At 49.9% G+C, this 25,769-nt stretch overlaps 1 protein-coding gene across 2 annotated transcripts in view; it reads left to right on the forward strand.

The window, feature by feature from the left end:
• BRWD3 (bromodomain and WD repeat domain containing 3) overlaps positions 1-25,544 on the forward strand; it is a 1,637,103-nt gene extending 1,611,559 nt beyond the window's left edge. For both annotated transcript variants that reach the window (XM_078688510.1, XM_078688511.1), the window contains 2 exons: positions 15,465-15,626; positions 24,075-25,544. In XM_078688510.1, coding sequence (XP_078544636.1) covers positions 15,465-15,626; positions 24,075-24,874 — 962 coding nt within the window. In that variant the 3' untranslated portion in view covers positions 24,875-25,544. The remainder of the gene's footprint in view (positions 1-15,464; positions 15,627-24,074) is intronic.
• Positions 25,545-25,769: the final 225 nt, after the last annotated feature.

Consider the following 25,769-nt stretch of genomic DNA (forward strand, 5'->3'; position numbering starts at 1 on the left):
AGTAAGAAATCTCTTGCCTCAACGCTTTATCACCCAGAGACCCGTCTAAGTAATTTTAGCGCCAAGACGCCTACGGGCAAACGCACACGCTCTACAAGTTGTATTAATAAATAAATAAATACATTTTCCATTGACGTAGGGCTGTTTTCTCCTCTATAGTCGCCTTCTTGGGGATCTGCTGGGCTGTGTTTCGGCCTCCCTCTTTCTATAGGGGAGGTGCTATTCTTTTCATACCTTCTCGCAGTAGACTGCTGTTCTTTATGTGCCCCGTCTTTGTTGTCCAGCACAGTTCTACGTGGTAATAACAATCTACCTTTGTCTGTTGAGGTATTCTTCTCTTGTTACTCTGTGGGGAGGGTCCATGCTTCGCTTTGCGGGGTTCTTTGTCAGATGTTGCTCTGCCCTTACTTCTTCACTTACATGGAGACAGTGGCTAATACTGTCTTTTATGATAGTGTTTTGCACCATCCTTCTTCTTTCTTTTACAGATTTTTCATCCTTTGCACACTGTTCCCATACTTTCACAGTTTTGTTGGTGGCTCCGCGTTGTGCGGCAGAAAGGTTTCTCCAAAGAAAACGTACATCAGCGCGCCGGGAGATACTTATATGACCTCGCCGACGTCACGTCTGTGGAAGACGTCAGGGTGGGGTTGTGAGGCGCTGTACCCCGGCGTGCAAAAAGAAATCCGGATCCAGTCTGACGCCTGGGGATATTCTAAGTTAAGGAATCTGCGGCTAGACAACGTTTCTACCAGATACTTCGTTACCAAAGGTAAGTAACTCTTACTTCTGGATGGATTTAGGCCCAGATCTCTGTACTGGGGTGAATGTATGACATTGTTCTGCATTCTGTCCATCAACTGTTGTTTTGCATTTGTCACCTCGAGTGGGATGGGTATGCTCAGACGTGAGTCCCATACTCTCCACACCACTGAAGTCAAGCTATCCTGGCTGAAGATGGCTGATAGCCAGAAACCGGTCCTAGGATGCTTGATTCCGGTCCAGGAAAGACATGGCTTGGCAGTTCGGGCTGGACTGTTCCCATGAGGCACAGGGTCAAGGCTGATTTGCATATGGCCATGTCTGAACTGGGGTGGTGTGGAGTGCACAAAAACGTTGGATTTAGGCCCAGATCTCTGTACTGGGGTGAATGTATGACATTGTTCTGCATTCTGTCCATCAACTGTTGTTTTGCATTTGTCACCTCGAGTGGGATGGGTATGCTCAGACGTGAGTCCCATGCTCTCCACACCACTGGATTCAAGCGATCCTGGCTGAAGACGGCTGATAGCCAGAAACCAGTCCTCGGATGCTTGATTCCGGTCCAGGAAAGACATGACTTGGCAGTTCGGGCTGGACTGTTCCCATGAGGCACAGGGTCATGGCCGATTTGCATATGGCCATGTCTGAACTGGGGTGGTGTGGAGTGCATAAAAACGATGGATTTAGGCCCAGATCTCTGTACTGGGGTGAATGTATGACATTGTTCTGCATTCTGTCCATCAACTGTTATTTTGCATTTGTCACCTCGAGTGGGATGGGTATGCTCAGACGTGAGTCCCATGCTCTCCACACCACTGGAGTCAAGCTATCCTGGCTGAAGACGGCTGATAGCCAGAAACCGGTCCTAGGATGCTTGATTCCGGTCCAGGAAAGACATGACTTGGCAGTTCGGGCTGGACTGTTCCCATGAGGCACAGGGTCAAGGCTGATTTGCATGTGGCCATGTCTGAACTGGGGTGGTGTGGAGTGCAAAAAAACGATGGATTTAGGCCCAGATCTCTGTACTGGGGTGAATGTATGACATTGTTCTGCATTCTGTCCATCAACTGTTGTTTTGCATTTGTCACCTCGAGTGGGATGGGTATGCTCAGACGTGAGTCCCATGCTCTCCACACCACTGGAGTCAAGCTATCCTGGCTGAAGACGGCTGATAGACAGAAACCGGTCCTAGGATGCTTGATTCCGGTCCAGGAAAGACATGGCTTGGCAGTTTGGGCTGGACTGTTCCCATGAGGCACAGGGTCAAGGCTGATTTGCATATGGCCATGTCTGAACTGGGGTGGTGTGGAGTGCAAAAAAATGATGGATTTAGGCCCAGATCTCTGTACTGGGGTGAATGTATGACATTGTTCTGCATCTGTCCATCAACTGTTTTGCATTTATCACCTTGAGTGGGATGGGTATGCTCAGACGTGAGTCCCATGCTCTCCACACCACTGGAGTCAAGCTATCCTGGCTGAAGATGGCTGATAGCCAGAAACTGGTCCTAGGATGCTTGATTCCGGTCCAGGAAAGACATGGCTTGGCAGTTCCGGGCTGGACTGTTCCCATGAGGCACAGGGTCAAGGCTGATTTGCATATGGCCTTGTCTGAACTGGGGTGGTGTGAAGTGCAAAAAAACGATGGATTTAGGCCCAGATCTCTGTACTGGGGTGAATGTATGACATTGTTCTGCATTCTGTCCATCAACTGTTGTTTTGCATTTGTCACCCCTTTCATATATGGCAATCCATTTCACTGTCTTCATTTTTGGCTCACCCCTTGAAAGGAGCTGCTTCATTTGCTGGCCCCAGAAGGGCTTTAAGCTTTTACATTTATCTTACCATGAAAAACCATGTGAATGATCAGCTTTTTGTGGGGTTGTCCTGGGTGAAGAAAAGTAAAGGTGTGCTAAAGAGGACCCTGGTGAGGTGAATAGCCCTCTGCATCAAGATCTGTTGTGCATAAGAAGCAGCTGCCGCAAGGTCTGAGAGCGTCCTCCACCAGGGCCTGCTACTGCTGCATTGGCTTGCTGAGTACCTTTCCTTGACATCTGCTAGGCGGAGATGTTAGGCTTGATGCATATGTTCACGAAGCAGTACTGTCTTGACGGCCAGGAAGGACACTTTGCTTTCTAGGTCCTGCAAGACTTAATGATCTGATTCCACTCCATAGACCCTCCACATGGTGAGTACTTGATTTGTTAGCTGTTTTAAAGGTGAGAAATATGCGGTTAGATGTATCAGTCGGAAGAGCAAGTTACTTATCTTCAATAATGCTCTTTCTGGAGGATATTCTACCTAACCACAGATTCCTCACTGCCCTCCCAACTTCCTGGTGTATGGCGTGGCCTCGTTTTAACATCTAAAAATGTCTCAAGTGAGAGATCAGCATACAGGGACCAACACATTTTCATGCTTCATGTCTTGAGTGTGTGGAAAAGGAAATAAAAATCTGATAGAGACTACTAGCTGCAGATGCCTTACCATTGAATCTTCCAGGCATCAGACTGATACGGAAACTCTTGCTGAACAATACCCCTTGCGCGTGCCGTCGTGTGACGCAATTAGGCTCCGTCTGACATCGTTGGTTATGACTTCACAGAGCCTATATAAGTGCCACCCAGCCGCGCGGAAGTCCATTATTTTCTTGCCACGTCAGTTAATCACCGATCCGGCAAGAGCTACCTCTCTGTTGCTTTTTGACAGGTTTTCTCTCGGCTTTTGTCAAATGCTGAGTTTTTTCCACTTTGTGTGTGAAGGATGTCTTCGAGGAAGACCGGTTTCAAGCCTTGCGGTGCTGGTCACCGCATGATGTTGATAACCGATCCCCCATCTCGTTTGCCTTTTGTGTCTCAAGCGGGACCACAACTGAGAGTTGTGCTCGAACTGCCGGGCCATGGCTCCGAAGGCCGTAGGGAGTGGGCAATGAAGCTCCTCGCAGCCGGGCAGTCAACACCGTTGAGCGAGACTCTGTGGAGGTCCCGATCGAAGAAGACGAGATATCGCGGGACCTCTCCCAGAGCCTTAAGTTCTCTTCCTCCTACTCAAGGTCTTCAGGACACTCTAAGAAGAGGCATAAGAAGAAGTGCAAGAGGACTTCATCTCCACCTCGGCCGTTGTCCGTCGACGAGAGAGGTAAGGAGCACCAAAGCTCTAGGAACTGTTCCGCAGAGCCGGAGCCAGGTTCGACTTCGTGCCTCCCTCCCTTTCCGGGAGCTAGAGCATGCCCCCGCTCATATGAAAGAATTTTTACTAGACCATGCACTGCTTATTTGAGCAGGCCAACCCCGCTGTTGTGCCCTCGGGCCCTGCAGAGTTGGAAAGGGCCCCATCAGGTTTGACGCCGTTGGCTCTGGCCATGCGCCGGTGGGGCCTCATGGATCCGGGTAGGCGCCGGTCGTGCCAACGCGACCTCCTATTCCATTGCTGATTAAACCCAGGGGTTCTATGATGTCGCCTGAGCACTTTGAAGATTTGCTATGCTCAGGAGAGGAATTGGAGGGGTCTATGGACCCTCTGGAGCACCAGGAAGACTCTGCAGAGCCTTTGGACTGGTATGGGGAACTTCTCCAGATACTGGCATGCTCTCTCCACCAACAGTGGCAAAGGGGGAGGGGCATCCTATGCCATGGTGGTTAAAAGGGCAGCTGAGGTCCTTGGATTAGAACTGCTGTCAGTGCAGGTCAGGACTAATCTCCTGACTGAAGTGCTTCGAACCCCATTTGCCCTTCAGTGAAGCACTGACAGACTGTGAATAGGAAAATTGCATGCCGCCATCACCCAGCACCGGGCGACCCAAAGTTCCTCAGCCAATATCCCACCCCTGAAAGTTTGGTAGTGCAGGCATCCACCAGGGCACGTTCCCTTCTGCCCCTCGGGATATGGAATGCAAGATGTTGGACTAATTTGGGAAGAAGTTGTTTTCTTCCTCCAGCCTGGCATTACAGTCGGTGAATACCACATGCTTATTGGGCTGTTTCTCCCACTCCCTTTGGGAGACCGTTGCACAAGTGCTGCCAGAAGTCCCGGAGGAGGCTGGGGCTGTGTACTCCCAAGCAGTCAAGGATGGAAGATATGCAGCAAAATTCACCATACGGTGTGGCCCAGATACGACTGATTCGCTGGGAAGATCGATTTCAATGACAGTGGCCTTCAGGCGCCATGCCTAGCTAAGAACAGCTAGATTCTCGGGCGACGTCCAGTCCAATCTGATGTACATGCCCTTTGATGGAACTAGTCTTTTTGGGGGAAAGGCAGACTCGACCTGGTCAGGTTCAAGGACTCTCGAGCTACAGCCAGGTGCTTGGGCCTCTCCTCCTCCCCTCATGGCCAGTCTTCTTATTGCCCTTTTTGTGGCAAAGGAAGGGGTATCCAGCCACGTCATCCCTATCCCAGCCATTGTGCTGCACAGACTGCTCAAGCTGTGCAAGAACGTGGACTCTGTGCATTTCGATCCAGGAATGGAGGCCAGAAGTAGTCGGCCACACTACACCAAGCAGCCACAGCCTCCAAGCACTCCTAGGCTGACTGCAGGACCACACTGCCCCAGTTGGTGGGAGGATTCATCATCATCTCCCCCACTGGAGGTCCATAACATCATCCAGGAGGGCTATTCTCTTCCTTTCCTTTTTTTCCGCCTCCCATTCTGCCATATCAGGAACGGCTGACGGAGGATCATCTGAGATTGCTCCCGGAGGAAGTTACAGCTCTCTTGGCCAAGAGAGCCATAGAAAGGGTCCTGGTTTCATAAGTAGACTGTGGTTGGTATTCCCGTTTTTTTCTGATTCCAAAGGAGAACTAAGGGTTGCAGCCTATTTTAGATATTCGGACCATCCATCTCTTCCTCAAGAAGGAGAAGTTCAAGATGCTCACTCTAGTTCAGGTCTTGTCTGCCCTAGACCAAGGAGACTGGATGGTAGAGTTGGACCTGTAGGATATGTATTTTCATGTCCCCATCCTGCTGGGCCACTGGCCCTACTTGCGGTTCAAAGTATGTCGCGAGCACTTTCAGTTTACCGTGCTCCCCTTTGGCCTTACCAGTGCTCCTCAGGTGATCACCAAAGTGATGGCGGTGGTCACAGCTCATCTTCGCAGGTTTGGGGTGTCAGTATTCCCGCCTTGATGACTGGCTGTTAAAGGCGTCCTTGCACCAGGCAGTCATCTCTCACCTTCAGGCTATGGCAAACCTCCTGCATTTGCTGGGGTTCTCTATAAGTGTGCCAAAGTCACACCTGACTCCTTCTCAGATGCTCCCTTTCATACAAGCAGCTCTGGACACAGTGCAGTTTTGACGCTCCCTTTCATACAAGCAGCTCTGGACACAGTGCAGTTTCGGTCCTATCCTCCCGAGCAGTGAGTCCAGGATATTCAGGTTATAATTCCGATGTTTTGGCCTCCATCCTGGATTTTGGTGAGACTGACTCTGAGGCTTTGAGGCCTTATGGCCTTCTGCATTCTATTGGTAAAGCATGCCAGGTGGCGTATTCGGGCTCTGCAATGGGACCTGAAGTTCTAGTGGGCACAGCATAGAGGAAATCTCACCGGCATGGTCCAGATCTCAGAGGGAACTGCGTGAGATCTGCAGTGGTGGTTGACGAACCGCGATTGGGTCAATGGTAGACACCTCTCCCTTCCCCAGCCAGAACTCACAGTAGTGACAGATGCGTCACTTCTGGGATGGGGCGGCCAACTGGGAGAGGTGGAGATCAGGGGACTCCACATAAATCTGTTGGAGCTCCAAGCGATTCGATTGGGATTGAAAGCATTCCTTCCGGCTGTCAAAGAGAAGCTAGTGCAGGTGTTCATGGACATCACCACCGCCATGTGGTACTGCAACATGCAGGGCAGGGTGGGATCGTGGACCCTTTGTCGAGAGGCCCTGCATCTCTGGACATGGCTGGAGTTGCCGGGCATAACCCTGATGGTTTAACACCTGTCAGGTTCCCTCAACGCCACGGCGGACGAACTCAGCCATCGATGCATAGTGGATCACAAATGGCGTCCCCAGTCGGAGGTGGTGCAAGGTCTCTTCCAGCAGTGGGGAAAACCATGGTTAGGATTGTTCGCTGCTGAATAGAATGTGGAGTGTCAGCATTACTGTGCGCTGGACTTTCCAAGGCGTCTATTGCTCGGCAACGCTTTTCGATGCGAGTGGAGCTCAGGCCGTCTGTACGCCTTTCCGTCCATACCACTCCCGCCCAGGTTTCTGAAGAAGATCCGGAAAGACCAGTCCCAAGTCATCCTTGTGGCTCCGGACTGGGCAAGGAGAGTTTGGTATCCCAAGCTTCTGAGAATGAGCATCGATCCTCAGATCAGGCTGTCCCTCCGGGAGGATCTTCTGTCACAGGAGCAGGTCCTTCAACCGAACCTGTCAACTCTGCGCCTCCATGCGTGGAGATTGATTGGCGGCTGTTGATAGCTTTTGACTTTCCTCCAGAAGTTTGTAACGTTATTTTGGCAGCCAGGCAGCCCTCCACTATGACGTTATACTCCTGCTGTTGGCAGGAATTTTTATTATACTGTACAGAAAGTGCTGTTGAACCTCTTTCTGCTCCTCTTTCCACTGTCCTTTGTTTATTCTGACCCTTAACCAACAGGGCTCTGCTTTGGGAAACTCTAAAGGGTAACCTTTATGCTCTGTCTGCTTTTTTGCGGCTGCCAGACCAACCTTCTCTCTTCAAATCTCCTATCGTTCATAGATTTCTTAAAGGGCTGGCTCATCTACCTCCCTTTGTTGTGCCACAGTGGAACCTTAATTTGGTCCTCACCTACCTGATGTGTGCTTCCTTTGAGCCTTTAATCATTTCTCCCCTCCGGCTGTTCACCATCAAAACAGCCTTCTTAGTTTCAATTATATCAGCTCAGAGAGTGAATGAGTTGAATGAATGAATGAATGAATGAATGAGGTCCTTTATAAAGTGCACAGCTACTCAACCAGAGTGTCCCGGTGCTAATGGTCCCCAACTATACTGCGTACGCCCCTAGCTGCAGAGAAAACCAGGGTTTAAGCAGTATCTTAAGTATGTCAGTTGTGGAAACCTAATTATCTCTTTTACTGGCAGTCAGAGTAATGCCTTAAGGTGAGGGGATATACGAGTCCTGGGCTTGAGCATTAGTACCATTCAAGCAGCTGTATTTTGGGCCACTGCAAGCAATTGAGAAGGCATTCAGGGAGGCCCACCTACATGACATGAGCATAATCAAGTATAGAAATGACCAACGCCTGGACCACGTTTTTTCTGTAGTTGACTGGTAGAAGGGCAAGAACTTTCCTCAGCATGCGCAGAAGGCGGAAGCAGGTGCCTACAACTGATTGGGTTTGTGATCTCATCGAGAGAGTGCCATCCATCATAATGACCAGATTTTATTCAGTATTTTGTGCAGAGAGGGGAGGTGACATATCCACCGGCCATCAGCGTCTCCACTCTTCTGAGGGCGGGCAGCGCCCAAAAATTATTTCAGCCTGTTCTGGAATACATTTTAATTGATTCCTCCTTAGCCACGTAAACACCTCAAAGTCCGCTCACTTGTTACAGGTGACGAGAAGCTGTGTATCGCCTGCATTTGAAATACATTTTTTTCTACACTTTCGCCAGAGGTGCCAAAGGGGACATATATAAGTTGAAAAGAGTGGGGCTCAGTACAGAGCCCAAGGAACCCCCACTTTCAGGCTGGGGAGGGGGGGCCGCAAAAGGAAGGAGTCCAAACGTCCGGGCTTCTGTGGCCAAGGAAGGAAGTAAGCCATTCAGTTGCAGGCGTTATCTTGCTCGCCTCAATATCTAATGTCCTTTCCAGACAACGTGGTGCTTCGCACCGGGCATCCTTTTTGCCAAAAGTTGTGACGCCTTTCCATCTGGGTCTGTCCATCACATTGCCCACATTCTTTGTTCCCCCACATCCCTCTAAGGAAGAGGAGCGTCTCCACCGGCTGGACCCAAAAAGAGCATTGTTCTACCTTGACCGCACAAAAGAGTTCCGAGTGGATGACCAACACTTTGTGGGGTACGTGGGAGCTAAAAAGGGAAGGGCAACTGTCCGATGTCATCCAGATCTCGGCGTGCACTGCACATCAGTTGCAGTGGTGGCTCATGAACCAGGTTTGATTCAACGACAGATCCCTCTCCCTTCCCCATCCAGATTTCACAGTGTTGACAGATGCGTCACTCATGGGATGGGGCAGCCATCTAGGAAAGGCGGAGATAAGATTTGTCTAGCACTGAAGGCATTCTTCTAGCACTGAAGGCATTTCTTCCCTCTGTCCGGGTAAGAGTAGTGCAGGTGTTCATGGACAACTGCAAAAAACAAGGCGGTGGGGCTCTGGACCCTATGTCAAGAGGCTCTCCACCTTTGGACATGGCTGGAAAATCACAGCTTTTCTCTGGTGGTTCAACACCTGGCAGGTTCTCTGAACTCCAGGGCGGACTAACGTAGCTGCAGAGCCTTGGTTTGATCTATTCGCCACCGAAGAAAACGCTCAATGCCAGCAGTTCTGCGCTTGGAATTTCCAAGGCGGCTTTCGCTCGGCAACGTTTTTCATCGCAAGTGGAGTTGTGGTCTTCTATACGCCTTTCCGCCTATGCCACTTCTGCACAGAGTGCTGAAGAAGATCAAGCGCACCTGGGCACAAGTCATCCTTGTCGCTCCTGTTTGGGCACGAAGAGTCTGGTATCCCGAGCTGTTACACATGGCCATCGATCCTCAGATGAGACTGCCTCTTCAGGAGGATCTTCTGTCGCAGCAGCAGGGAACTGTCCTCCACACAAACCTGTCCAACCTCCAGCTCTTCGCGTGGAGATTGGGCAGTGACATTTGACAGCTTTCAACCTTCCTCCCTAAGTCTGTAATGTTATCTTGGCCACCAAGCGTCCCTCCACCAAAGCAGTATACGCCTGTAGATGGAAGATATTTGTGGCATGGTGCACAGCAAAGGCTGTGGATCCCCTTTCTGTCCCTCTTTCAAAGTTCCTTCTCTTCATTCTTTCCTTGGCCCAGCAGGGCTCTGCTCTTTGCACTCTCAAGGGCTATCTTTCGGCCATTTTGGCCTTTCTTCACCTTCCAGATCAACCATCTCTTTTCAAGTCCCCTATTATAAAATGTTTTCTTAAGGGCATTACTCATCTGTTTGCTCCTATTCCTTTTGTATTGCTTAAGTGGGACTTGAATCTTGCTCTGACCTATCTTATGTACTCTCCCTTTGAGCCGCTACATAATTGTCCTTTAAGGCTTATGATGCTCAAAACTGCCGTCCTGATTGCCATCACCTCTGCTCGCATATTGAGTGAACTCCAGGCTCTGTCCTCTAAGCCTCCTTTCCTTGCTGTTCATAAGGTTGACCTTCGAACTCTACCTTCTTTTCTTCCCAAAGTGGTTACCTCTTTCCACATAGAACAGACCATCACTTTGCCCACCTTCTTCCCGCTCCCGCATCCTTCTAAAGAGGAGGAGAGGCTCGACCGTCTGGATCCAAAATGTGCACTTTCATTTTACCTGGATTGCACCAAATAATTCTGAGTGGATGATAAGCTCTTTGTCGGCTATGTGGTTGGCAAGAAAGCTCGGGCTGTGCTGAAGTGAACCATCTCTTGATGGGTCGTTCTTTGCATCAACATTTTTTCCTTATCGAAAAAGTAACCTCCAGTTGGGTTGCACGCCCATTCCTTGTGTATCATTTTACTATGTTCATATAAAAATCAAAATTGCTCAATAAACAAATGATTAAATAATAATTAAAAAAACTTTTTTATACCAACTTTGTGCATCTTGGTCACATGTCCTGGCATGGGTTGTTAGTTGATTCCTTATTAGTGACTTGTTGCACCGTTTCATTTGTTCAGGTAGAGAGTTTGTTTTTGGGTATATTGCTTATTTGCCCTGTTTTCTCTACCAGGGGCTCCCTTCTTTTGAGTGGTTGCGCGCCCATTCTACCAGGGCGACGGCAGCCACTACTGCTTTGGGACTTGGAGTCCCCCTTCAGGACATCTGCCATCATCCACGTGGGCTTTATTGCACAAGTTCACCAAACACTACTGTCTGGACAGCCAAGTCTGGAGATATGGCTTCTTTGTCGTTCAGTTCTCTAGGACTTTCTGGTGTAAACTTAGTTCGCCAACCTACCTCCGGGGTTGGTATTGCTGTGGTATCTATTCTAATGTAAGGAATCCATAACTAGTAGTCTCTTTCAGATGAACAAGTTATTTACCTTCGGTAGCGATATATCTGTAAGAGCCATATATTAGTTATGGATTCCTTACCGCCCCACCCATCCTCCCCGTTCTACGAACTGACTTCTAGGGTAAGGGACTTCCATTCAGGGCCCTAGTTTTGTGCACCAGTGGTCAATGTCTTGCATGGCTCTGCGCTTCTGGCGTGGAATGTTGCGTAAAGAACTGACGTCAGCGTGCAAGGGCGTCGTCTGTGTAGATACAGCAACGTCATACCGGCGATCACGATGCCGATGACGGACGCGGAGCCGACTGACGCCACTTACCGTTGTGCAGGGATACTGCTATGAAAAGATTTCTCCGGATCCAGTCTGACACCTGAGGGTAATTCTAAGGTAAGGAATCCATAACTGATATATTTCTCTTACAGATATATCATTGCCAAAGGTAAGTAACTTGTTCTTTAAGTTCCCTTCTCGGGGGCATGTGCTTATTTTGGGAAGGAAGGGGAAAGCTTGTTCTAAACTCTTCCTGTCATTCGTTTAGAAAAACTCTTTTGTACTTGCTCCACCATAGCATAGAAGGTTAAGAAGGCTATTTGTAACATGTTGTAGATGGAAAAGCTGTTGTCCTGTGACCCATACAGTGGCTATCTATATTGTCTACATCCCTGAAACCTGAGTAATTTGTAAACATATGTGCTCTAGAACTTTGAAGAATAGGCGTCAAAAGTTACTCTTGCTCCAAACGGAAGATATTTCCTTCTCTTCAATTAATTTAAGACTACAGCAGCTGACTTCTCTCAACAACTTAAAGATATACGACAAAGGCTCCACAATAAAATTTAAGGTTGACCAGGAAGTCCATAAGTTCCCTGGTGAGGAGGATGTCATAGCAGCTAAAGGTCCATTGTCTGCTTTGGCTGTATCTTACATATGGGTGGCTGATACATTCTCCAAATATCTGCCTGAACAGATATGAACATTTTGTTATCAAAGCTACAGTGTACAGATATCTAACCTATCAGCTCCTGCAAGCTACTGCTTTGAAATAATCCAGATCAGTATAATAACTGAGTGAAGATTTACAGATGATTAATCTGTGGCAGCATATAGTAAATGCTAGGAAAAGCACTAGCAAGAATTGATTATTTTGGTTCCCTCTATTATTATAGTGCTGAGAAACCAGCAAACTATATTTGGAAGCACCCTTTTCAAAACAAGGCAGTATCCGAATTATGGCTCATGAGGCTGCCTCTTATAACAGAAACAATCACCTCATGCATCACCGTTAATCTGATAGAGACTACTAGCCGCAGGTTCTTTGCCACAGCATCTCTGCGCGCCGGGGGGCGGTATCACGTGACTCCGACCTGACGTCGTCCGCGGGCGTGATGTCAGCATGGTCACATAAGCCCCACCCCGGAGCGCCAACGTCAGCTTTCCTCTTTTCCGCGTGCAACGTGGATCCGGATCGTGTATGGCCTGTTTTCAGGCCTTCTTTTTCACGCTTTGCGTAGAGGAACAGTGTGCGAATGCCTTCGGGCTTCAAGGCGTGCACCTCTTGTGCATGTCAGAGACAGACCCTCACCCGATTTGTATGTGGTGTTGCGGCGAGCACCATGACTCGACGGACTGAGACGCCTGTCAGCACTTCAAACCGAAGTCACGGCGGGAGCGCCGGATTAAACTGCTGTCAGCCCGCATCTCCAGGACGGTGTCAGTCCAGCGTCCGTTCCCTGCCTCGGAAGCCAGGTACTGCCGATTCTGCCTGTGACATCGCCCTTCGCCATGGCCCCAAGGGCGTAGCTCGCCACTGGTAGGTCCTGCAGCTTGGCTCCGAGGCCCTATCCTAGTTCGGCAGAGGGCGCAGGCTCCCCTCAGTAAGTGCGCCCTCACCTGTCGCCATCCTACCCGCTGTTTCCTGGTGTCGGGGTGACAAGGGCCCAAATGACAGCCTACGCTGCGGCTCTGCAGGCTTCTTTGGTCCCTCCACCTCCTGAGACGTCCGCAGATCCCTTGCCTTGTGTGGGTCGTTCGCGGAGTCACTGGCTGCTTCGGCCCCGCCGCCGAAGGGTTCGGCTTCAGGTTGTTGGAGGGTGGTGTCGTCGAGGTACAGTCCTTCGGGGCTCCCGTCTTAGACACACGGCGCCCTGCCTCGCCGCAAATCCCTACGGGGCTCCCTGTGGCGTCGCAGATGGCCGCCGGGACTCAGGACTTGTCCCTGAGTTCCCTTCAACCCTCTGAGCGGGCCGGCGCCGCTTTGGCACCAAAGGCTTTCCTCCCCGGCCCTGGCGGTGCCGTGGGTGGAGGCTGGGGCCTGGGGTGCTTTCCCAACTCCCTCTCGGTCCTTTATGCGGCTGCCATGTGTGAAGTCGAGCATGCGCCTTTTCGGCACCGTTCCTTAGCCGAAACGTCTCCGACCCCGCCCCATTCTCCTAGGGAGCACGTGGTGGTGGAGGTCGACTCGGCGCCGTCTGTGTCCACTCAAGGGCCGATCGACGTTGAGTCGGCATCTGTGGCGGACTCCACGGCGCCGTGCCGGCGTAGGGTTCTTGATTCGTCTCCAGAGCTTCCTTCCTCTCTGGAGGTTTGTCATCTCCTGGTCTCTTCTTCTCCGGAGACAGGACGCCACATTGTTGCTTTTTCACTGGCCCCTTCACAACTGTCCTCTTCATCTCTTGACCTTGAAGACTGCCTTCCTGGTGGCCATCACCTCCGCTAGGGGAGGGAGTGAGTGAGCTCCAGGCTCTTTCTTTTAAGCCTCTTTTCCTTTCAGTCCATCCGGACAAGGTTGTGCTGTGGCCCCGTCCTTCCTTTTTGCCAAAAGTTGTTGCAGCCTTTCACATTGGGCAGACTATTACCTTGTCCACCTTCCTCCTCCGCCGCATCCTTCCAGGGAGAAAGAGAGGCTTCACCATCTGGACCCATAGCGTGTGCTCTCATTTTATCTCAACCACACACAACAGTTCCGGGTGGATCACCAACTTTTTGTTGGCTATGTTGGCACCAATAAAGGTCGGGCGGTACACAGGAGGACTATCTCCCGCAGGGATGTCTTGTTTATCAAAGCCTGTTACTCGTTGGCTAAAAAGGAACCTCCGGTGGGGCTGTATGCTCATTCCATCAGAGCTATGCAGCCACTACTGCATTGGGACGTGGTGTCCCCCTGCAAGACATCTGTCAGGCAGCTTACATGGGCCTCGTTGCACACTTTTACTAAGCACTACTGTCTGGACAGCCAAATCCATAGAGACGGTTTCTTTGGCTGTTCTGTTCTCCGTGATTTTCTGCTGTGATCTTGGTTCGCAGACCCACCATCGGGGTTGGTATTGCTGGGGTATCTATTCTAAGGTAAGGAATCTATCACTATGTGTTTCTTTCAGATGAACAAATTACTTACCTTCGGTAACAATATATCTGTGAGAAACATTAGTAGTGATAGATTCCTTACCGCCCCACCCATCCTCCCCGTTCTGCAAACTGATTTCTAGGGTTAAGGTCATCCCTTTCAGGGCTCTAGTTTCAATGCACCAGTGATCCGTTTCTTGCATGGATCTGCGTCACTGGCTCGGAAAGTTGTGTACAGAAGTGACGTCAGCGCGCTTGGGCGGCGTCTAAGAAGCGCTCACGAAGTCATCTTGGTGACCACTACGCCAACGACGGACACGGAGCAGCACAACGCACCTACCGACGCGCAGGGATACTGCTGACGAAAACTTTCCGGATCCAGTCTGACGCCTGGGGGTAATTCTAAAGTAAGGAATCTATCACTACTAATGTTTCTTACAGATATGTCATTACCGAAGGTAAGTAACTTGTTCTTTATGTTTTTGATAAAGTGGCCTAAGGTATCGATAATACAATGTTTATCTTTATATTAAACACTAGAAATAAATGTGTTTTTTAGGACAGCTGATGTGTTTGAAGACAGCTGGTTTATAGCCCTCATTACGTGGGAAGTTTACAAAACCTTATATTTGCAGGACTTCTGGGAGGCTTCATTGGGTGCTGGGGATTATTGTACCAAGCATGTAAATCTGTTTAACAGCATATCGAAAATTATAATGTTTCTTCTTCTTTAATTTGCTTTGCTTTCTGTTTGTTCCTGTTTGATAAACCATTAGATATTGCTCATTTCCTGATAGAAGACTGACTGTAAGGGAGTGAATGTTTTTGAAATATTGCCTTTCACATGTACAACTGTAAACATGTGTCTTTTTTAATAGAAATGATCAAACTTTTATTTCTATTGATGAGTAGAAGCTAGAGTGACAGTATCACTAATAAAAAGGACTAGTTTTCTGCTCATTCTGGAGAACTGTAATTTGTGTAGTGTATAGTAGCTTCATAAAAAGGCGGTTTAGCTAGCATAACTTAATTCCAAATTCAGGACTTTTGAGAAGTGCTGTGTTCTGCTCTTTTCACATCTTTCCATTGCATTATGAATCTTATGTTATGCATGTGTAATAATTATTACAAAAGGAAGATTTTTTTTTTAATCTATATATAAATATATATATATATTAATTTATTTGCAGGGTCTGATGCAGCTGATACAGAGACGAGTAGGTTAGTCACCTGTGAAGCGAGCAATAACCAACCTTCGTCATCTGGATCAAGTTGCTCTAGCCGGAAAGAAAACAGTATTTTACCAGCAAGTCCTAAACCGAACAAGAACAAAGGCATTGCACCAGTAAAAGGTGAGGAGATGTGCAAAGAAAAATGTACTGAATACTGTTTCGTTTACATTCATCTGAGTTGGGGATAGGCTAGAGTCGCATTTCAGAATTTTATTATGTGTATTTGTACAGTGGTCAATCACCCCTGGCCTAGCAATATGCTTGTGAAGTTATTCAGTGTTAAGAAAAAGTATAAATTACATATATGAAAGAGACACGTTAGTGATAGATACCTTACCGTAGAATATCCCCAGGCGTCAGACTGGATCAGAAAAGTTTTGCTTAGGAGTAACCCTGCACGTCAGTAGGTGGCGTCCTGCGGCTCCGCGTCCGTCACTGGCGTCGTAAGCACCGAGATGACGTCACGGAGACTACTTAGGCGCCACCCATGCGCGCTGACGTCAGTTCTTTCTTTTTCCACGCCAGCAAGCACAGATTCGGATTGAGCACGTACCTTAGTCACTTTCTGACTACTATTTGAGACTTTTGTCTCCCCTCTTTTTTCTCCTGGCGCACGTAGGGATGCCTGGCTTTAAGTCCTGTGGGGCCTGCCCCCATAATATGTCAGTGGTGGACCCCATGATGTTTGCCTCTACTGCCTGGAGACTGATCACGACTCCCGGGACTGTCGAGCCATATCCCCGGAGGCCTTGAGGAGTGGCGTCAGAAATTGCTGGAGGTCCAGCATTTGTCACATCGCCTCTCGGGGTCCAGGGGCCGTTCCCGGGACCGCTTGTAGGACTGGAACCGTTGCTCCTCGGGCTCCAAGTCTTCGCCTTCGGATTCTGTTAAACGACGTCATAAAAAGAAGTCGAAGAAGCGGGTTCGCTCTCCGACATCCCCCGTCACTCCTTGGAGGTGGACGAGGGGTACAGGGGTTCTGCCCCCGCGGCTCCTCTGGAGCCTGGGAGTCCCACAGTCTACCCGCCCTACCCAGGTCCGTCGGCGACTCCCAAACAGGTGCAAGAGTTTCTTGCTCCCATGGACTGCGTTTTAAGGCCTCGGGTTCCCGCCGGCGCGCCTCTGGGCCCTGCCGTCCCATATCCAGATCCCGTTGGACCGGCGGCTCCGCCAGCAGATCCAGCCCCGGCGCCACAGGATCCTACGCCATTGGATCCGACCCAGTGCGACGAGGTGCAGCATTGCCGGCCCCGGCTCAGCCCTCGGCGCCGCACAGGGTGCTGTTCATTCCGCCCTTGCACCGGTTCCAGGACCATTTTGTTCCGACCTGGTATCCACATTGGGAGGCGCCACCGGTCCGGCCGGCGCAGTTTCCAACGCCGTTTGTTCCTTCTCTGGCTCTAGCCCTGCCGCCGCTACCGGCCCCTCCGGAGCCAGAGGCGGACGAGGACTGGAAAGGATCCGAGGACCCCCTTTTCCGGCAGTGTGACTCCGAGCAAGATTGGGTGGATGACCTGGAAGACGCCGGCGACCTCAATGTCTTTTCTTACCCGGGTTCACCTCTCCTTTGCCCACGATGGAGGAGGGCGCTTCCTACATGATGGTGCTCCGTCGGGCTGCTGAGGCCCTCAACCTCGACCTCCCCATGGTGGCCCTCAAAACCAGATGACGTCTACTTTGTCGGAGCCGTTGCTTCCCTTCAATGATGCCCTTACCAAAGTCCTCTTGGGCACTTAGTCACGGCCGTTTGGTAAGCTGTTGTTCTCTTCGACCAGCTTGGGGCTGCGGTCGGTGAACACTGCTTGCTTGTTGGGCCGCTACTCTCACGCAGTGTGGGATTCCGTTGCTCAAGTTTTGCCTCAGTGCCCTGAAGAGGTCCAGGCTGTCCTTTCTCAAGCGGTTGCTGAAGGTAAGGATGCGGCTAAGTTCGCCATTCGGTGTGGTTTGGACACCGCAGACTCGTTGGGCAGGGCAATTTCTACAACGGTGGCGCTGCGACGCGACACCTGGTTATGTTCCCTGGGTTTGTCGCTGGATGTCCAGAGCTCGCTCATGGATATGCACTTTGATGGCACCCGCCTGTTTGGCAATAAGGCTGACAGTGCATTGGAGCTTTTTAAGGACTCCCGGGACACGGCCAAGTCCTTGGGTCTTACTGCTAAGAATCCAGCCATTCCTGGGTTTCGTTCCTTTCGTGGTCAAGGCAGAGGCACCCAGGCAGGTTCCTTCACCAAGCCTGTGCAGAACCAGCCTCAGCCCAGCCGTGGTTGCGCTTTCCGCAAGGGCGGGTCTGGGAATCATCGTGCAGGTCCATCCAACTCCACCCCCGCTGCTCCTACCTCCTAACTCTCCTTGTCCGAGCTACATGCAGCACTCCACGGCGGTGGGTGGCAGGATCCGCCACCACCTCCCCCACTGGCGCGATTTCACATCGGACAAGTGGGTGCTGCAGTTAATCCGCAAGGGTACTCCCTTCCATTTCAGTCCTCCCCTCCAGCCATGCCACCTCGGTGCCACCGCATGTCGGGAGATCATTTGGTCCTTCTCCAACAGAAAGTCACGGCCCTCTTGTCCAAGAGGGCCATTCAGCGTGTTCCTGGGCACGAAGTAGGGAGTGGTTGTTTTTCCCAATACTTTCTGGTCCCCAAGAAGGACAAGGGGGCCGGCACCCCATCATGGACCTCAGGGACGTCAATCGCTTCCTCCGGAAGAAGTTCAAAATGCTGACTCTGGCTCGGGTCCTGGCTGCCCTAGACTCTGGAGACTGGATGATAGCGTGGGACTTGCAGGATGCTTATTTTCACATCCCCGTCCTGCCGGCTCACCGGCGTTACCTGCGGTTCACGGTAGGCCACGAGCATTTTCAGTTTGCCGTGCTCCCTTTTGATCATACCAGTGCCCCTCAGGTGTTCGCGAAAGTGATGACGGTTATTGCAGCTCATCTGCGCATTTCAGGGGTGTCAGTCTTCCCCTACCTCGACGACTGGTTGTTGAAGGCGGGCTCGCCCCAGGCAGTTGTTACCCACCTCCAGACTACCGCCGACCTCCTGCATTTGCTGGGGTTTTCCATCAACGTGCCGAAGTCGCACTTGAGTTCTTCTAAGAATCTCCCATTTATCGGAGTGGTTCTGGATTCAACGCTGTTTCGTGTCTATCCTCCCGAGCAGTGAGTCTGGGATATTCAGGCTATGATTCCAATCTTTCGGCCTCTATCCCAGGTTTCAGTCAGGATTACCCTCCGGCTCCTGGGCCTGATGGCCTCCTGCATCCTGCTAGTGCAACATGCCAGATGGCATATGCGAGCTCTGCAGTGCGACCTGAAGTTTCTGTGGGCACAGCATCGGGGCAACCTGTCCGATCATGTTCAGATCTCGGAAGGCACTGCTAAACAATTACAGTGGTGACTCACGAATCGTGATTGGTTCAGTGGCAGATCCTTCTCCCTTCCCCAACCAGAGCACACAGTGGTGACGGATGCGTCCCTCCTTGGATGGGGAGGCCACTTGGGAGAGGCAGAGATCAGAGGCCTCTGGTCTCCGGCAAAGTCCCGGCTCCATATCAACCTTTTGGAGCTGCGGGCGATCTGACTTGCACTGAAGGCATTCCTTCCTTTTATCCGGGGAAGTGTGGTGCAGGTGTTCACGCACAACACCACCACCATGTGGTATTGCAACAAACAGGGCGGGGTCCGGTCCTGGACCCTTTGTCAAGAGGCTCTGCATCTCTGGACATGGCTGGAACTTCAGGGCGTTACCTTGGTGGTTCAACACCTGGCAGGTTCTCTGAACGCCAGGGAGGACGAGCTCAGTCGCCGGTGCATGATGGATCATGAATGGCGTCTGAACTCGGACGTGGCGCAAGGTCTCTTCCTGCAGTTGGGAGAGCCTTGGTTAGATCTATTCGCCACCAAAGAGAACGCGCAATGTCGTCAATTCTGCGCGTTGGAATTTCCAAGGTGGCACTCGCTTGGCGACGCTTTTCGTTGCAAGTTGAACTGAGATCTATTGTACGCCTTTCCACCTATAGAACTTCTGACCATAGTGCTGAAGAAGATCAGGAGCGACCTGGCCCAAGTCATTCTTGTGGCTCCGGACTGGGTTCGAAGTGTATGGTATCCCGAGCTACTCAGTATGAGCATCGATCCTCCGATCTGTCTGCCTCTTCGGGAGGATCTTATGTCTCAGCAGCAGGGGACGGTTCTCCACCTGAACCTCTCCAACCTCCACCTCCATGCGTGGAGATTGAGCGGCTACAGTTGACACCTTTCGATCTTCCTCCCGAAGTCTGTGATGTCATTCTGGCAGCCCGGTGTCCCTCCACCAAAACAGTATACAACTGCAGGTGGAACAGATTTGTGGCATGGTGCACAGCAAAGGCTGTGGATCCCCTTTCTGCCCCTCTTTCTGAGGTTTTCTGTTCCTTCTCTCTTTGGCCCAGCAGGGCTCTGCTCTGGGCACTATCAAAGGTTATCTTTTGGCCATCTCCGCCTTTCTACGGCTTCCAGATCAGCCTTCTCTTTTTAAGTCCCCGGTTGTTAACTGTTTCCTTAAAGGCATTACGCATACGTTTCCACCCGTGCCCTTCATAATGCCTCAGTGGGACTTAAATCTTGTCTTGACTTTTCTTATGTGCGCTCCTTTTGAGCCCCTTCATAACTGTCCCTTATGTTTTCTCACTCTGAAGACTGCTTTCCTGGTTGCTATCTCCTCTTCCAGAAGAGTGAGTGAACTCCAGGCCCCTTCTTCCAAACCTCCTTTCCTTTCTGTTCATCCGGACAAGGTGGTTTTAAGGATCCGTCCTTCCTTTCTGTTAAAGGTTGTCACGCCCTTCCACATCGGGCAGACCATCACTTTGCCCAACATCTTTCCGCCTCCGCATCCTTCAAGGGAAGAGGAGAGGCTCCACCGTCTGGACCAAAACGTGCACTCGCATTCTATCTGCAGCGTACACAGCAGTTCCGGGTGGATGATCAGCTTTTTGTTGGCTACGTGGGCGCCAAAAAAGGTCGGGCGATGCACAAACGGACCATCTCCCTTTGGGTCCTTCTGTGCATCAAAGCATGTTACTCCTTAGCCAGGAAAGAGCCTCCTGTGGGGCTGCATGACCATTCGACCAGGGCGACTGCTGCCTTGGGACGAGGAGTTCCCTTGCAAGACATTTGTCAGGCAGCTACGTGGGCCTCGCTGCACACGTTTACCAAGCACTACTGCCTTGACTGTCAGTTCCGGAGAGACGGCTTCTTTGGCCGTTCTGTGCTCCGTGACTTTCTGGTGTAATCCTGTTCGCAGACCCACCACTGGGGTTGGTATTGCTGGGGTATCTATTCTAAGGTAAGGAATCTATCACTAACGTGTCTCTTTCAGATGCACAAGTTACTACTTGTGTAAAAATATATCTGTAAGAGACATTAGTTAGTGATAGATTCCTTACTGCCCCACCCTTCCTCCCCATTCTTCGGACTGATTACTGGGGTTAAGGTCATCCCCTTTTAGGGCTCTAGTTCCATGCACCAATGGTCAGTATCTTGCATGGCTCTGCGTTTTGGCGCGGAAAGTCATGAACAGAACTGACGTCAGCGTGCATGGGTGACGCCTAAGTAATCTCCGTGATGTCATCCCGGCGCTTACGACGCCACTGAAGGACGCAGAGCCTGTGAGAAGTTGGCCTGATATGCAGTGCTCACTGTTCTAGTGATCACTATGTATCAGTCCAAACGACCCTTATTGATGATTGGTTGTAAGTCAACCTGATAGACCAGCTATCCTAGTAGCATGGACAAGAGCAGTCTTTAGGCTAAACTCTAGAGGGCGTGTTAAGCCAGCTGTTTTACCATCACATATACCCCTTGAACACCAAGTGAAAGGACACCACACAAGTTGTTATGAAAATAAAGTATATTTATTTATAACAAGACTACCCTGAACTCTTTATGAGTCTGGGAGCTAAGCACAATACAAAACTCTTAAAGAAATACTGAAAGTCGCACAATTTACACAAATGCCAGAGGGGCACGAAAAACCATATACTACAAAAGTGGAATGCGAAATTACTAGCAGGTAAGTACTACTCTCAGAGACTTTAGAAACGCTGGGCCTACAATGCTGAACCCTTGGATTAGAAGCAGGAGGCCTAGGGACGTCGTGTGCAGAGTGGAAACTCTCACGCGTAATGCGTGACAAAGTATATGGATACTAGTAAATGCAAATGTTAGTGTTCTCGGGTGAACCTGACTAGGTAGGTCAAAAACGAAAGTGGATCTAGACACTTAGAGAGTGGATCTACGCTGGAGCACCGTGGTACTCGGTTTACCTAGCCCAGGGGCTGCGGCTGCATAGGGTTCAAGTGTCGTCGGGAAACCTCGTTAACGAACCAGGAGCCTGAAGTAAGAGTTGCTGGCAGGCGACCAGTGAAGATGTTCCGGGCTGATCCAAGGACTGGATCAGTTGAAGAAGAGTACCTGTAAGCAGAGGGGACCAAGTTCTGAATCACTAGCAAGTGATTAGGTGGGCACCAGGATGGCACCGGACGAGGTCACTCAGCCAGGTGAAGAGGTGACACTGGATTCTGCTGCTACACGGACCAGGGCGCTGATGTCGACCAGGCTGGAGGTCTGCGAGCTGTCCCACGTCGGATGTCTGCTGCTGGCGATGCTGGATCCGTTGAAGGAGGCAACAAGCCTTGGCTAAGGCAAGCCCACGTGGCAACACAAAATGGCGTCTGGAGTGGACCAGGAGGGTCCGAGGAAGTTCCCCTTCAAGAGGAGACAAGGGCCAGTCTAGAGGAGCTAGACCAGCGGTGAAACAAATGTAGGACGTTGTCTGGAGGGTCACTAGCCAACGGGCAAGTGACCGGACAACGTGACAAGCAACACAGAAGCAAAAGGGCCCCACGCAGATCTGGTGGATGCTGGGGGGCTGGACTTCGGTGCTCGTGCTGCTTGGGGTTGGGGCTTCTCTTACCCCCAGTGCACCCACTCGAGGGTCCCTCGGTGGTCGTGCTGGTTCAGTGTCGTGCTGGTTCTGATGATCGCCGGGTCCTCTGGTCTCGTCGCACCTACGGGTCTCAGCTGTGCTGTAGAGGCAGGTTGAGGTCAGAGAGGGCAGGGAGTCCGGGTCTCGTCGAGCTGGGCAGTCTGGTTCCGGAGGAAGGACGTTTCAGCAAACCGCAAAATACTTAGGTGGTGCCTGCTGCTGCAGGGTGACTACTCCTTAGTCACAAGGGAGAAATCTTGAGAAGAAGTCTTGAGTTCCTTTCGTAGAAAGTAGTTTCAGGATTCAAAGATGATCTGATTTGGAAGGGGGCCTGCTCCTACCTTTATCCTGAGAAAAGGGGCTGGCACGCGACTAAGTCCTGCCCTATGGGTGGGACTAGGAGGGAGGTTGTTACACCCCTCTCCTTTGTCCGGTCTCTCCCGAGCTCAGGGGCTGGTGTGCCCCAGGAACTGGTTTGAGCCGGCATATGCACAGTGAGCACCGGGGTACCACTTGCAGTCACCTTCCTTTCAGCCCTGCCTACCTGGGATACACAAAATCCTGTCTGGGATGGTGCTAGCACCACCCCTGACAGGAAACCCTTTGTCCAGGCCTCCGTTTGCTGGAAGGACTCCCAGCAGCAGGAGGGCAGACTGGTGTCTCGGTGGCAGCATCCATTTTGTGGAGCTGAGGCTGTGTTTAACTTTAACCGGGGTTACAGCTACCAACATGTCTTCTCCCTCTAGGGGGGTGGAATGCTACCCCCGTCGCCAGAACTGGCGAGGGGGTATTATTCCAAAGCGTATGACACCTTACACGACATGTTTAGATAATGTCAGACCAAAGTTACCATAACCGCGAGGATTATAAGGCACTTAAGAGTATATGGTCTGACGCTATCATGGAAACGGCTAAGGGATAGATCCCGAAAGCCGCAGACAGGCTCAGCTCATGCCAGAGCACCATCTCACACGATTCCAAGCACTCTGCCTTCAGGATTGTTAAGGCCTGCCATAGGAGTGACTGATAGGAGATCTGTGTGCCCATTCTAGGTTTTAGATATAGGTATACTATATCTAAAGCAAGGGGTGATTACACCACCTTGCTCCCAGCTGTCAAGCAGCCAGTTGTCTGTTTAGTTAGTCAGCCCAGGGGTGGCATAATACATGCTGCAGACCTGGGAGACTTCTGGGTGCACCTCTGCCCTGGGTACAGGGACTTGGAGAGGGCCCAGTGCCAATTCAGTACCTGGGTACAATTTGGAATAGAGAGAACAGCTAGGCTGTGGGTCTGATTAGCAGGCCCACAGCCAGGGAAAGTCGTAAACCAGTGAAGCAAAAAGCAAAAATCTGGGTGATCATAGGATTGCAGACCCTACTCTCCTACAGAGCCCCACAACGCCACCCGGTACTGCTAAGCAAAAACTTTCCGGAGTCTGATGCCTGGGGATATTCTAAGGTAAGGAATCTATCGCTAACTAATGTCTCTTACAGATATATCGTTACACAAGTAACTTGTGTGTTATTCTTATTCTTTTTAAGTTTCAATCGTAGGTGTACTAAAAGTTGAAATTATCTTTATTTTACTTGTTTTCCAGATGAATCTATTGATGAGGCACTTCCAAATGGTGATGGTACTGATACTGAAGAAGCCAACAGAAATCATGTGAGCCCATTGAAAACAAATGAAAGTTCAGGCGATGAGGATGCTCAGGATCAGAAAGAAATACCGGATACAAATCCCATTTCCCCATTATCATCAGAAAGTGGGGAGAGGAAATACAGCTTGAATTCAAAAAGTGTATCTGAATCAGAAACTGATTCAGATTCGGAATCATCCGCAAGATCCGATCAGGACTATATTGATGGGGACCATGATTATAGTAAAGTCAAACGGACGAAACTGAAACGTACAATTCTAAGGAGCATTGCTATCGGAAACGGAAAAGGTCGTGGCAGAGGAAGAGGGCGTGGACGAGGAAGAGGAAGAGGTAGAGGCAGAGGAAGAGGACGAGGAGGATGGGGAGGGAGAGGTGGAGTGCGAGGCAGAGGACGATGGTCAAGGAAAAGAGGTGGGTATGCCCTGGGGCCTACTAGTGGTCCAGTAGCTAAACGTGCTCGGATTGATGATGATGATGATGACGAAGATGATGAGGAGGAGGAAGAGGAGGAAGAGGAAGATGAAGAACACACTGACTTTGTGGCACATTTTAGGAAACATCATAATATTAAAACAAGAAATCAGGGCAGGAGAACTGTACTATACAACGATGATTCTGATAATGACAATTTAGTGCATACAGATGATCCTCTGAACCTTGGCACTTCTAGGTCAGGCAGGGTACGCAAAATGACCGAAAAGGCCAGGGTCAGTCATCTCATGGGATGGAATAATTGAATCCCATTCTTTCCTTATCCATTTTTAAGACAATTTCAAACTTGGCCTTCTACTGCAGGGATTCTACGAGAAGATTGGCCAATCCAGTTGCGGTAATGAATCACCTTTCAGAGTGGTGCTTTCACATGATACCAATATGAATTTGGTTCTTGGCTTCAGATCTTCACTTTTAATGGATCAAGATGAGCCTTTCACCTTAACTGGAGTCCAGTCCATACAGACACTACAATTCCATTATGTAAAAGGAGCTTCCATCTTTACAGTTCTAGCATTCAGATTTTAATTATGATTATGGAATATCTTTTCTATTTGCAATCATGGATTTTCTTTCAATTCAGAAAGAGAGCTCCTTCTTTTAAATAGTTTTTATTCCGTCATTTGATTTCTATATACTGTAATTATGCTAACTTTTTGCACAGCATAGCAATCCTGAAGGCAGCTATGAAATGTTTACAATTTCAGTATCCTATGGAGGATCTTGATTATTTTAACCTTCCCAGGCCAAACCTTTGATGGACTTTGCTGTCAGTTCTACAGCTTTTGGGTCTATATCGGATTTTCAGTGTCACTAAATATATGTACAAATATGAAAGAATTGGTGCTTTGTAAATATGTAAGAAAATATTGACGTGGTGTCGTTTGTTAACTTTATTAAAAAAGATAAAATATGTATATGAGAAGTTTGCAAATCAAGCAGTGTCTGGATCGATAATATATTTTTTAAAGTAATAATTAAGATATGCTTTGTATGATTCCTAAAACTAGAATTGAATATTAATACCAAAGAATTGCATCTTTCTGACACTGGTATATGAAGTGTGGCTGTAAATGTTTTGTCTTTTATAAGGCTCTTCGTAATCACTTAGGACAGTGTTCATGGCCCTTGATAGCTTTT

This window comes from Lissotriton helveticus, chromosome 4_1, assembly GCF_964261635.1.
Source record: "Lissotriton helveticus chromosome 4_1, aLisHel1.1, whole genome shotgun sequence".
Classification (NCBI taxonomy): Eukaryota; Metazoa; Chordata; class Amphibia; order Caudata; family Salamandridae; genus Lissotriton; species Lissotriton helveticus.